At 37.1% G+C, this 12,254-nt stretch overlaps 1 protein-coding gene across 3 annotated transcripts; it reads right to left on the reverse strand.

The window, feature by feature from the left end:
- Positions 1–48: 48 nt before the first annotated feature.
- Positions 49–10,791, reverse strand: LOC104811354 (serine/threonine-protein kinase TIO). 3 transcript variants are annotated; one of them, XM_010538018.1, is made up of 23 exons: positions 10,491–10,791; positions 9,993–10,107; positions 9,830–9,904; positions 9,621–9,713; positions 9,452–9,526; positions 9,253–9,345; positions 8,813–8,876; positions 8,627–8,711; positions 7,747–7,819; positions 7,605–7,673; positions 7,423–7,503; positions 7,196–7,268; positions 6,963–7,115; positions 5,442–5,580; positions 4,213–4,384; positions 3,874–3,975; positions 3,276–3,791; positions 1,956–3,104; positions 1,557–1,790; positions 1,116–1,259; positions 903–983; positions 630–818; positions 49–465 (listed from the first exon to the last, which is right to left on the reverse strand). In XM_010538018.1, the coding sequence occupies exons 2-23, from the start codon at positions 10,080–10,082 to the stop codon at positions 214–216; spliced, it is 4,002 nt and encodes a 1,333-aa protein (XP_010536320.1). In that variant the 5' UTR covers positions 10,083–10,107; positions 10,491–10,791; the 3' UTR covers positions 49–213. The 3 variants fall into 3 exon arrangements, with proteins under 3 accessions (XP_010536320.1, XP_010536318.1, XP_010536319.1); XM_010538016.1 differs by having other exon boundaries at positions 6,954–7,115; XM_010538017.1 differs by having other exon boundaries at positions 6,954–7,115; positions 10,481–10,791.
- Between the last annotated feature and the right edge of the window lie 1,463 nt (positions 10,792–12,254).

Genomic DNA, 12,254 nt, shown 5'->3' on the forward strand with positions numbered 1-12,254 from the left:
TAAAAATATATATATATATATATATATATATATATATATATATATATATATATAAGATGATCTCCAACATCTCAGTGAGAAAACACAAGATTTCAATACAGGGATTACAGTATTGCATTTCCAAATGTATCAGACGTTAACCATATAAGACATTATAACCATAGGCATAGTAAAATTTTGACCCGAATTTGCATAACACTTAAGCCTTAAGCCTCAAGAGTCACCGCCGACTTTGGCGACAATAACCGAAGCGTAATGAGCGATGTTTGGCTCAGGAGACTGCCGTAACCTTGCAATGACGGGAAGCAATTCTGACGATCTAACGAATTGCCTGCAAAGCTGATGATTTGAACACATTTTCGCCAAAGAGAAGAGTGCAATCTTAAGCGGCGACTCGCCAGCTGTCTCTTTCTTGCTCGGGTTTAGAGCTACCGCTGAACAATCTGCGACCAGCTTCATCAAAGCCTGCAACAGATTACAAGCCCAAGAAATTATATCAGACTGCGTTTCCTTCACCATTGATGATTCAATGAACAGTGAAAAACTCCTATCACGAAATCTTAACCACTTAAGAGGCGTTTAACCACTTGATCAGGATATAAGGCTTTCTATGGATATTTTTCGAGCACCTGCATAGCTCCTTTGGAGACAATGTCTTCGCAGAGCTTGTTGGAGTTTCTTACAAGATTGCTCAATGCCCCGGCAGCATTTGCTTTTGTCTTGTCTTCCTCAGCAGAGGTCAAAACGTGTGCCAGCTGTGGTATCGACCTTCTTAGCTCTTCGTACAATGTGTCGTTATGGTATGCAGCATTACCGATCTGTAATGTCGAGTAGAGGTTCCAAATTTGATCAAAGTTATCATGAAAATGAAAAACAAAATATTGTAGATCTAAAGATCTTACCGCAAAACATGCAAATTTTTGGGTTCTTTTGTCAGAATCAGCACATCGATCAATGAGGAGACTGACAATTTGATGCTCCGCCTACATTTACAAATTAAGTAACAGAAGAATGCTCAATAACACTGAAAAGAGAACTTGTTCCGAACGTTTTAACGATCCCAGAAGCAACTCATCGATGTTTGTGATAATAATACCAAACTTAATGGTACTTACAAGAGAACTGTAGAAGTATCCGTTGTATCTGCACATGTTTCCAACAGCGCTGCATGCCTTTGCACGTACATTTGGATCTTCATGAGTGAGGAACTCCTTTAAATGCTCCAAAACAGAAGCTTCAGCGATATATTTATAGAAGGCCTGACATTTTCATAATAGAAAATATTTCATTAAAACCATTTACAACATCCTATATCCAGTAAATGGTTTCTATTTTTGTAGGAATTTGCACGAGGCAAGTTAGATGACAAGGAAACAGGATCGGAAAGGTTGTAGCAGGAGATCAAAAGTGCAGCACATCGAGAACTTAAATCCACCCGACATACATCTAAAACTGTGATTGGTGCGGAGTAATTCAGCCAAAGTTGGTTAAAGTCATTCTAACAGACTTCTTTAGGTATTGAGTAAGATTCTTAATGTGCAACTTAGAAAGCTTACCTTTTCCATCCTTGCTAAATCAGATATTATCATTAAAGTATCAAGGATGACTTCTCTTGGACCTGAACGGTTGAGTAGCTTTCTCATTGTGCTTGGATCCAACAAGCCTTTGCTAATGAGCTCAACAGCAAGACGCTGACGACCCACCATTTTCGCTACAAACGCAACGGGTCTTCCTAAATCTTTCGAATCCAAGTGTTCCAAGCATCGGAGTATTAAACTAGGCACTCCCACCTGAAATTTCAATAAAAATCTAGTAAGAAACAAAGACTTCTCATGGATCTAGTGTCCAAAGAACTTTAATGTTCATCAGACTTTGGAAGCTAAAGAGAATGCTGATGAGGATATAGGTCATTAGGAAAATGGAGCCTCATTTTCTGAATCTGCCCAAAACCTTACCTCCACAAGGGCCTTAATGTATCTGTCCATGTCTTCTTCTATTGCTTTTACCAAATCCCTATCTTCCATGCACACTCTTGCACCAGGCGAACCAATGTTGAGAATGAATCCACTATTTACAGAAGCGGTAGCAGAGAGTGAACCAGGTGCGCTCTGTAGAGCAATAAAAGGAAATGCTAGGAGATCGATTATCACATTTATTGTCTCTCTGACCCCATCCTTTCCTCCCCCAGGTCCTCCCCAGTTCTTTACCAACTTGAGATGAATATCAGATATTAAACCTGATAACAGTTTCAGGTTTTCACTCTTCACAAGAACCTGACGAAAAGTTAAAGTACCACCTGAAATACAGTGGCATATTGATGAAACAGTCCATAGAACACCAATAGGAGACAAGCCAATCTGGTTGGGTGTCCTTTTAACTCCATCAGGGGAAGCATTTGAATGGTTCCCGACTAACAGATTTATTAGAAGTAAAGGTGTACCACTAGCAATCAGCTGCTGCACAGCCAGTGGTCCTCCCCACTTCAACCTGGATTCTAGTAAGCCAATACATCCATCTCGAAGGCCGTGCCATTTGGTGAGATGACACTCAGAACATTTAGATATGACTTCACCTTCTTTACTTGGCACAAGCCTTAGGTGAGAACAGAGTGTAGCAGCCCGAGGAATCAAAGGCACAGCAATCTCAGAGACAGAAGATTCAACAGAAGATCCCCGTTCGAGAGAGAGAATGGAGGCCAGAGCTAGCATAGCTGATGCAGATTGATTCTGAAGAGAAGCTTCAATTTTGTCATCCGACGAAATGTGGTTAGTAATGGCAGAAAGACGATGCAGATGCTTCTTTGGAGAAGTCGTGAGCATAATCAGGGCAGAATTTCTCCCAGTTAACTTCAAACACTGAGCAACTGTTGCCAAAAGAAGGCATGAATGGACAACCAGATTGTTTAATCTGCACTTCAAGTTATTTGTGTCTGCTGTTTGTGCGTCCTTGTTTGAAGGTGCCACATAAGATAATATAGAAAATATTTCTGAAATGACAGTACCATCCTCTCCACCACTGACAACAGTAGTCACAGGCAATGAACTGGGAAGACCACAAAGCACACTAGGAACGATCCCATTGTGGAGACAGCATCTTGACAAGAGCTGAAACATTAAAGAAAAGAATAACATTTTCAACTAAACTTCAACAGGAGCAACAACAGAAATGCAAGCTTAAGGTGACCAAGAAAGTTACATGAGAAATTGGACCAAAAAACCGGTAACTTTTCTAACGTAACACTACCAAAATAGTGGAAAGCAACATCACATAATCACCTGAATAGCAGCACCCAATGGAGCCTCGACACGTTGGCGAAGACAGTGACTGACAGCAACTTGCACTTGTTTTGATCTGAGAAATGCCCGTGTTACAGTCTCAACAATTTTTTCAGAAAGTGGACCCCATTCAGAGTTTCTTGGATCAAGTTGAGAAAAACCATGGCCGTGGAAAGCATCTAGAGGGAATAGGTTGACATTCTCGTTTATAAATAGGGTTTCAGAAGCATCTATGAGTATCCATATTGCCCTACAAGCTTCACAGGAAGACGGTAACATGTTCAAGGAGCCAGAAGTTAAACTTGATCCAGAAGATGCCAAACAAAGGCACAACTGATCAACCATGCGGGACATGTTAGCATGCTCCAAAATCTGTTTAGATACTCCATCTGTGCTACAAGCTGAAGGGGTGCTAGAGGATTTGAGATCTTGTGCGACTCGAGACAACATCACTCTAATGCATGCACAGGACTCATATAAAATTCTCCCATTTCCATCTTCTCCCCATCCAACAACCTACATCAATACCGAAAAAAACGAAATAATTAGATATACGTGCATTAACTGCACCATAAATGAACGTTAAAAGAACGCTTACCTGCATAAACATATCCACTAATTTGGTCCAATGTTTGATGTAAGAATGACGGATGCTACCGCCTCCCATGTCTCCTACCAAGCTTCGAAGTACTGAAAAACTCTGCAATTGAAATAAAGTTCAAACAGCAGTTGCGAGACACTGAAATCAACATTACTATAAAAGAAATATTTCCATGACATGTTATGTGAAATGTTTGCTAATTGAAGCAGAAATGTGTGTATATCACAACAATAGCTAAACTCAGAAAGTGACAAGAACAATGTTATCAATGCCAGAAACCATGAAATATAAACATCTTCAAATGAGGAATTCCTCCATAAGAGAACAAGCATTCACCTTTGTTATTATGCTGTTGACGTCTGAAGATTTCATCCCAACAAGAGCAGCAGTAAAATCTAGCAGGACACATGTTATTTTGTCAATCACTTCATCGGAAACTATGGCACTTGCTGCAATCAAATTGGAAAGGATCCTGAGGGACTGAACAGAGCAGACAGCGTCTTTGTTCCTGTGTATTCATCAGAATTGAAAATGTTATGTGTGCATGCGATGACCAGAAGATATCATGGATTGCAACAAGTCACTGGAAGAGTGTAAAAGATCACAAAAAAAAAAGTTTTAAATTCTAGACCAGCCAGTATACAAGAATAGCTTGATGCAACTAAATAACAATCAGATTCCTATCATATCGACATGTTTATATGGTCATTTATAGACAGTAAAGAAGGATAAGTATCCTAAATTCAGAAACTTTGAGATGTCCACAAATCCAGATCTTATACAGCCACTATATGAGCCGCGTCAATGCCAAGACTAGAAGGAAGATCGAAATATTTGAAGTTATATTAGAATCGAACAATTCCATAGAGCAATTGTCGAAGTCGTTCCTAGGACTTCCACAGAACAAAAAAGACAGGGTAAGACCAATAAGCAACAACCCAAAATCTACATGAGAACTAGGTACAGAACTATAGTGACAGGGAAAGCATGACACTAAAAATATAAGAATGTTGAAGGCATAAAATGCTGCATCGAAAAACCCAATGATAATGATGATTCATCCAAATCCTATTCATTAACACATACAAAGAACAAACTAAGCATTGCTGACCAGACCTACAGACAAAATCTCCTAAATTTCTAGATAAGAAATATGTGGACTTTTATTACAGAAAGGATAAAAATTCAACTTAGTTATACTAGCAATCAGTCATATACGTTTCCACAGGATATTCACTAACAACTTAAGACCCAACATTGCATGAGCATACTTCATAAGCAGCATTCATAGAATTCTCAACAAATAAGAAGGCTTTATAGCAGAGAAAATGACCAATGAAAGAACACACAAAAAATCCATCACATCTGAACTTCAAAAAATAATGTCAAGGCTGTAAAATAATAACCGATTTTGCATATGAGGTTCAATTTGGTGATTATGTGGAGACAAATCAAAACTAAATAGAAGAAAACTTCACCCTAAACCCTAGTCTCAGCACTGGTATGATTATTTGAAACAAACGATAATAATCTAAAACAAAACAAGTTGGCCAACAACTTTTAACCTGTTAGAATCGGGTGATGGTTTAAACCATCTTTCCAGTGGTAGCAAAACAAGAGCCAGTGCTTCCTCGTCTTCACCAATACCTTTTGCACCTTTAACAGTGCGGGACATATTCTCCAATCTGTCTAATGTTGCATTACCTGAAGAAAAATAACAGCACAAGAATGAATAAATATGGCAAATAGTCCAGTTGCAAATGAAGCACAGAAACCAAGAAATTCCATAGAAAATTTCTTCTAAGGTTTTTCTGTCTTGAATACCAAAGTGATAAAATTATGTTTCTGATAGAACTCAGGGATTCTACCAAGCAAAAGTATCAATTTTTAAGGAAACCGACAACCCCGTGATGTGGTAGGTCTTTCTCCTGATGGTGATCAAACTCTGTGATAATCTTTATGAAATGCAGTAATACTCCTCTTATATATAGAGGGAGCTTGGCCGGCCTTCAAAGGCGGCTCCAACTCTCGATCAACCTTCATAGGCAGCTACAACTCTCGGCCAGCCCTAGGGAGTTATCCCTAGGCCTAGGCCTAGGCCTCAGTCCATTATTCCTAATTCTCCTGACCCAGCCCAACATTAGAACAGAAAATAAAGCTCAAACCAAGTAAATCAAAGCACAAAACCAAGCAGTTCAGCTAAGTTATATTCGGACCGCAGCCCTCGAACCCCTTTGCCTCCCTACGCACCTCTCTACCCCGACGCTGGTATGTGTAGCATATCGGGGCATATCAGTTTTCTACAGTCCCACTAAGATGCAAAGAGACAATAGAAGAACATCAGCTGTGAAGCTAAATTGAATCCTCTGATCATGGGTTATTTTCTTCTTTTAACAAAAAAAGGTAGCCGTGTTGTGCATTTACAAAATGAAGGAAATATCCGATCTGCTAAACAAGATTATGAAACATCCAACGTCACTTTGCCATGGATATTAAACAAAATAAATCTTAGATATGACACGGTACAAATGCAATACAAGTACAAGGTTTATGACTAATTAAAAGTCAAATGCAGACTGGATGCTCTAGACGCATGGGAGGAAAAGCATGAAACCACTGAGCTGTAACTAACATTATTGGATGAGAAGTGTTCCCAATATAAGTTTGACCTGCCGTCAGAAACTACCGTGTATTGTCATTTAAGTTATTACAGACTTTAAAAAAAAAAAGTTGTCACAATTATATGCAGGCTGTCTTTTTTTTTTTTTTTTTTTTTTTTTTTCTTTTTTTTTATTCCTGAAAACTATAGAATCCGGTACTCTCTCTCTCTCTCTCTCTCTCTCTCTCTTTTTTTTTTTTTTTTTTTTTTTTTTTTTTTTTTTTTTTTTTTTTTTTTTTTTTTTTTTTTTTTTTTTTTTTTTTTTTTTTTTTTTTTTTTTTTTTTTTTTTTTTTTTTTTTTTTTTTTTTTTTTTTTTTTTTTTTTTTTTTTTTTTTTTTTTTTTTTTTTTTTTTTTTTTTTTTGCATCTATTTGATAAAAAGCACATTCTTAAAATTAACAAAAGCACCTCTCATTACCTGCATTACCTGAACTTTTTATCTCCCCATGGCTTGGGAATCCAAAGAGCTCTTCAGGAGAAGGAGAATTTACTTTGACAGCATTCTTGATAGTCGACTGAAGATCCCTTTCAACGCCTGGATTAGTGGTGTTTTCTACCATGGCCTCAGAATCAGATTGTTCTGTCACATGTCAATATTTGACAATTAAGAGAGGAGCAGAAATAGTTAAATGTACTAGTGCAGACTGGAGAAAATCAAACCAGTTCGCAGTTGGATACTGTTCCCTTTGAGCCTCCAAACCGTGTTTTGTTCAACCACTGCAGAATGCATTTCCTGAATGGTGGATCAAAAAATGTTTAGTAATAGTCTAACAATCCAAGAAGGGTCCCAATTAAAATCCTTCTGGCTGAATGAAAGACTATTCCAGTCCAGTAAATGATCTATACATTAGATACTTAACTAAATTTATAAAATATCAGATTCTGACCTTGGCTTCTATTTCCTCTTGTGATTCTTTAACGAATGGATGCTCAAGAAGAGCAGGCCAAGTTAGTCGATTATGGGGTACCTTTAACACATGATAAGAAAGAGCAGTCGAGAATTCAACTTCAGGCAATTTCGAGCATAACAGATAAATATGATCGGATATCACAGAAGAGTATTGTTAACCTTGTTGAGCAATCCTTTCAAGAAGCTTTTGAAATTCGGACTCATTTCGTCTGGATATTTAACAGGATCCTGCAATATATATTAAAACATTAGCTCAATTTCTGAGCATAGGACATGCACAAACCTAGGAAGAAGTGTATACCTTAACAATATGACGGATAAGAGCATACACTGAATTGGTGTAGAATGGGGGTTGACCAACATACAATTCATACCTGTTGTATTGCAGGAAAACGAAAGATGACAAAATGCAGTCGCCATGATTCACACATCGTAAATAACTGAGCTCGTCATTCTTAACTGAGGCGTTGAAGCTAGTTATTTTATAAAGAAGCTTCTATTATGGCAAGGCAATACTTAAAACCATCTTCGGTGCAATTTATGATGTACAACTAAAGAATGAGCACCAACACTACAAAAACCATCTGAGTACAGTTCAAGAGGTACAAGTACACAACTACAAAAGAATTGGAAGGAAAGTGAGCGTCCTAGACTAAGAAAAATCACCAAAAACATTTCTCCTATCATGAGTCTTGCATGAAAGTGGTAGTAGAAATAATGTGCTATGACTAGTAAAATTGTAATTGATAAATATGGAACTGCTCCTTATCAAAAAAAGGGAAACAAAATAGGTAAACAACAACAGAAATTAATCTCAGCTTGCATTCTAGTTCTAGCCATGAGCATAGAGCTTTCAATCTCCCCAAGTTGACAATCAATGCAATCATGCATAATAATCAAGATAAAGACACAAGGGGCTTAGAATTACTGAATTAGAGAACTAATTTCCGTACCACTGATCTATACTTTAGCAGAGCTGGTCTCCACACTACTACTGATCCATATTTTAATTAACAAAATCAAATTAAACTCTATGGAAAGGTAAACAGGGAAGAAAAACATAAATCCTAAGACCCCATTGTTATTTGGCTTATAGCCATCCCGTAACAAAGATACTTCTGAATAATTGCTTTTAGCACAAAAAAAAAGGTTGGACTACTAAAGTAACTGTGTCCACCTACAGTATCACACCAAGAGACCACAGGTCAGCGGTGTGGTTGTAAGGCTGTTCTCTCACTAGCTCTGGGGCCATGTACAGCGGAGTTCCTGAAGGAAGGTCAGGTTTCATCATTGCAGAATTAGCAAGACATGGCTTATGAGTTTATCAACCAGTTCATATGTTTAAATGAAAATAAAAGGAGGTGAACCTTTTATGGATCGCAAGACCACAGTGTTTGCAGACATAGCACGAGCGAAACCAAAATCACAAAGCTGAACAAACAAACAGAGCTGTTAATAAAGAGACAAACAAAAAACACAAACACATAATCAAGCAGCATGCAATAAAGACCAGTGTCTGACAATTTAGCTGAAACAATCACAAAGTGAAACATCCAAATACCATTGCTCATTTTCAAAGAGCTAGTAAGGAACTTATTAATATATCAATCTTCTTTTCATTTCAAACCAAACTAGAACAAGAATAAAAATATATCAATCTGTTTTTCACCTCAAACCAAACAAAGCCTATTTGCTTAACTGGCTGCCTTTCCCTTATAATACAAAAGATCAGTAAATAATGCCAGAGGACAGAAAGCATGGAAGTCAACATTTCCAGTATTTTCTGTCTAACAGGGAGCTATATTACCTTAATGACAGACCCAGAACCAATAAGAATGTTTTGTGGCTTCATGTCACGATGAATTATACGGTTAGAATGCAAGTAATGCAATGCTTTTACCTGCATTTTCATGAAAAAAAATTGGGCATTGGCATATTACAGGCAACAATTAGAGAACTATGTGCTAATGAGAAAACCATAGCCTGATTAGTAAAAAAAAAATTACCAACTGTTTTGCGATTGCCTGAACTTGCTCTTCAGGAAGGCACTTATCATCCTCAAGAATCTCAAACAATTCACCCTGAAAGATTTGGTGCAGCATCAATGATAAATCATAAATGAACTACAGGATTTCAGACAGGATTTCAGAAATTAAAAAAAAAAAAGGAAAGTACTTGGGCAAATTCGGTGACAACACAGAACTCTCGTGCATTTTCAAAGGAATCGAGCATTCCGATGATATTTTCATGCTTCAGCTTTCGCAGTATCTACAGCATACAGAACACATTGTTAGTATCCAAGATTTTGAGGGAAAATACAAACGATTGGGATAATACACAGTGTAGCATGCCAACCGCATGCGTTGAAAGAGGGAAATATTCACCTCAATTTCTTGTCTCAAATTCTGAATATCCTTGTCACTCTTTCCTTGCTTCATGATAAACTTCATAGCAACCGTCTGATCAAAAACCAGAAATGTCATCCAAAAAACTATATGACTCGCCAAGCTTCCCAAAATAAACAGAAGTGACAAAACTACACATTACCTGGCCAGTGTACTTTCGTCTTCCTTTGTACACCCTCCCAAAAGAGCCTTCGCCAACGAGCTCTATCACATGATAATCTTCAACACCCATATCAGAGCACTATTGTCTTCTTTATCTGACACATAAAGAACATCTTATATTCTTTCAACATGCTATGAAACCATAACCCAAAACAATAAAACGAGAATCTGCATCACAGGACTTGTAAAAAAGAAAGCCATTTCAAAACTGTTCTGCATTTCAATTTCCCATTTGACTAGAGAAAAAGAATCAGCAAATCAAACATACTTTGGCACAAAAATCCAGTACAGAAAACTGGATTCTGGACCACCCGTAAGAGAACAAAGGGAAAAGAGCATACACTGAATTGGTGTAGAATGGGGGTTGACCAACATCGGTTTTTGTTTTCTGGAATAGGGTTTTTCTATTTTATACCGAAACCTAGCCTTAGACATGCAAATCTCATAAATCCAAGAACATACACTTACAGACTCATACCGCAGAAATCGATGGTCTGAAGAACACGACTCGAACTGGGCGATGTGTTTGAACTAGACGGTAAGATTCGAGTTTACACCTTGTCGGAGCTTGAAATCGGCGCCGGAGACACGGAGCGCGTGAGAATGAGACCCTGTGGGGTTTTTTTTTAAGGTTTTGAAGCGATAGGGAGAAGAGGAAGCGGCAGAGGAGGAACCGCCGACAAGGAACGGCGGAGAAGATCTTCGCCGAGGAAGGCGGAGAAGATCGAGAGAGAGAGAGAGAGAGAGAGGAGAGAGGATATTTTGAGAAACTTTTGAAATTTGAAAGAGGGAAAACGTTGAAGTCCCTGAAGCTTGACAGGTTATTTATCTCCACTTTTTTTTTTAGCAAATGTCATTTTAAAATCTCAAATGTAAAATATCAATAAATCCATTTTAAAATCCGAAATAAAATATATGAATTCTAAAATTTTAAAAACCATATATACATTTTTAGGAAACTTTTTAAAACAATAACATAAAATCTTAAACTTTAAACAACTTACAAAAATCGCTATTAAATTAAATTATAAACTTTTAAATAACTCTCGAAAACCATAAAAATTTGTTTTAAATTTCAGGTTTTATTATAAAAATTAGACAAATTAGCATATTTCCCATAAATTTTTGTTAACATTTTTAATTTTACATCCATTTCAAATTTAATACAAACTAAAACAAAAATTAAAATTTTCCAAAATCTCACACCAAATCATAAAATCATAAAATGTATTGCAATTTATGAAATAATCATAAGCAATGTTAAATTTTGTCAATTTCAACGCTGACGTAATATAACACATTATATTTTTTTTTCCTAAATCAGCATGCCACATCATAATAAATTTGAATCAGTTTGGTATGCAAGTAAAATCGGTTTACCAAACTAAACCGACAATGTAAAAAAAACTAACCTAAAATCTTTCTCCCTCCCCAACATGACTCTTGGTTAAATTCACTCTCCCTTCTCTTCCCCACCGATCTCCCACACGCTTGTCTCTCACCCGACGATCTCCCTCACGGCAGTAATCTTCTGAACTTAGCTCCTGACATTGATGAGCACAGGTAGTTAAAATCGACACCGTCCTTCTCCCTCGATCAAAACCATTTTTTTCTTCTACTTTTACCATTAGGGGTTCGACTGATTGTACCGCAGCGGTTGCGGTTGCGGGTGGCAGTGTTTTCAAAACGTTTGATAGCGATTATAAATGATTAGTACTGACTGGTTGAAAAGTTGTTGTTGGTAGCGATTGCGGGTGGGTGCAGTTAGAAGTGAATGGTTCATTACGGTTGCGGTTGCGTTTTGATATAAATTGTCAAAAAAAATATTATTTAAAAATAATTTTTTATAACAGTTTTAACTAAATTTTTCGTATCATTTAATTAAAATTATTTACTAAATTTATAATAATTAAATAATAAATTTAAAATAAAAATATTATCAATTTAATTTATTTTCAAGTAAAAAAAAATCCCAACACTAAACAAAATCATCACCAATATATATATTAATGTTTTATATAAATTCTAATAAAAATATTTTAGTTTTTTTTTGTCAAAACGCCGGAAACCGCTACCAAAACGCAAGTTGGAAGCTGCGATTAGAAAACACAAGTTTGGTTGCGGTTGGTTGCGATTCAACCAGTCAGTTTTTCAATCGCCCGCAACCGCCGGAAATCGCAACCGCTCCGTTTGCGGGTGGCGGCGGTGCAAACAGTCGGCCCCTAGGTCAAAGTCCGACTTA

Source organism: Tarenaya hassleriana, unplaced genomic scaffold (assembly GCF_000463585.1).
Source record: "Tarenaya hassleriana unplaced genomic scaffold, ASM46358v1 Cleome198, whole genome shotgun sequence".
NCBI classification, from domain to species: Eukaryota; Viridiplantae; Streptophyta; class Magnoliopsida; order Brassicales; family Cleomaceae; genus Tarenaya; species Tarenaya hassleriana.

Bases quoted from the DNA above. Each gene is read 5' to 3' on its own strand.
- LOC104811354 (XM_010538016.1), bottom strand. From the start codon at position 10,082: ATGGGTGTTGAAGATTATCATGTGATAGAGCTCGTTGGCGAAGGCTCT. The intron at 8,877-9,252 runs GTAATATAGCTC...TTGTTTGTTCAG, and splicing joins GTTCTGGGTCTGTCATTAAG to CTTTGTGATTTTGGTTTCGC. The intron at 1,260-1,556 runs GTAAGCTTTCTA...TGAAAATGTCAG, and splicing joins ATTTAGCAAGGATGGAAAAG to GCCTTCTATAAATATATCGC.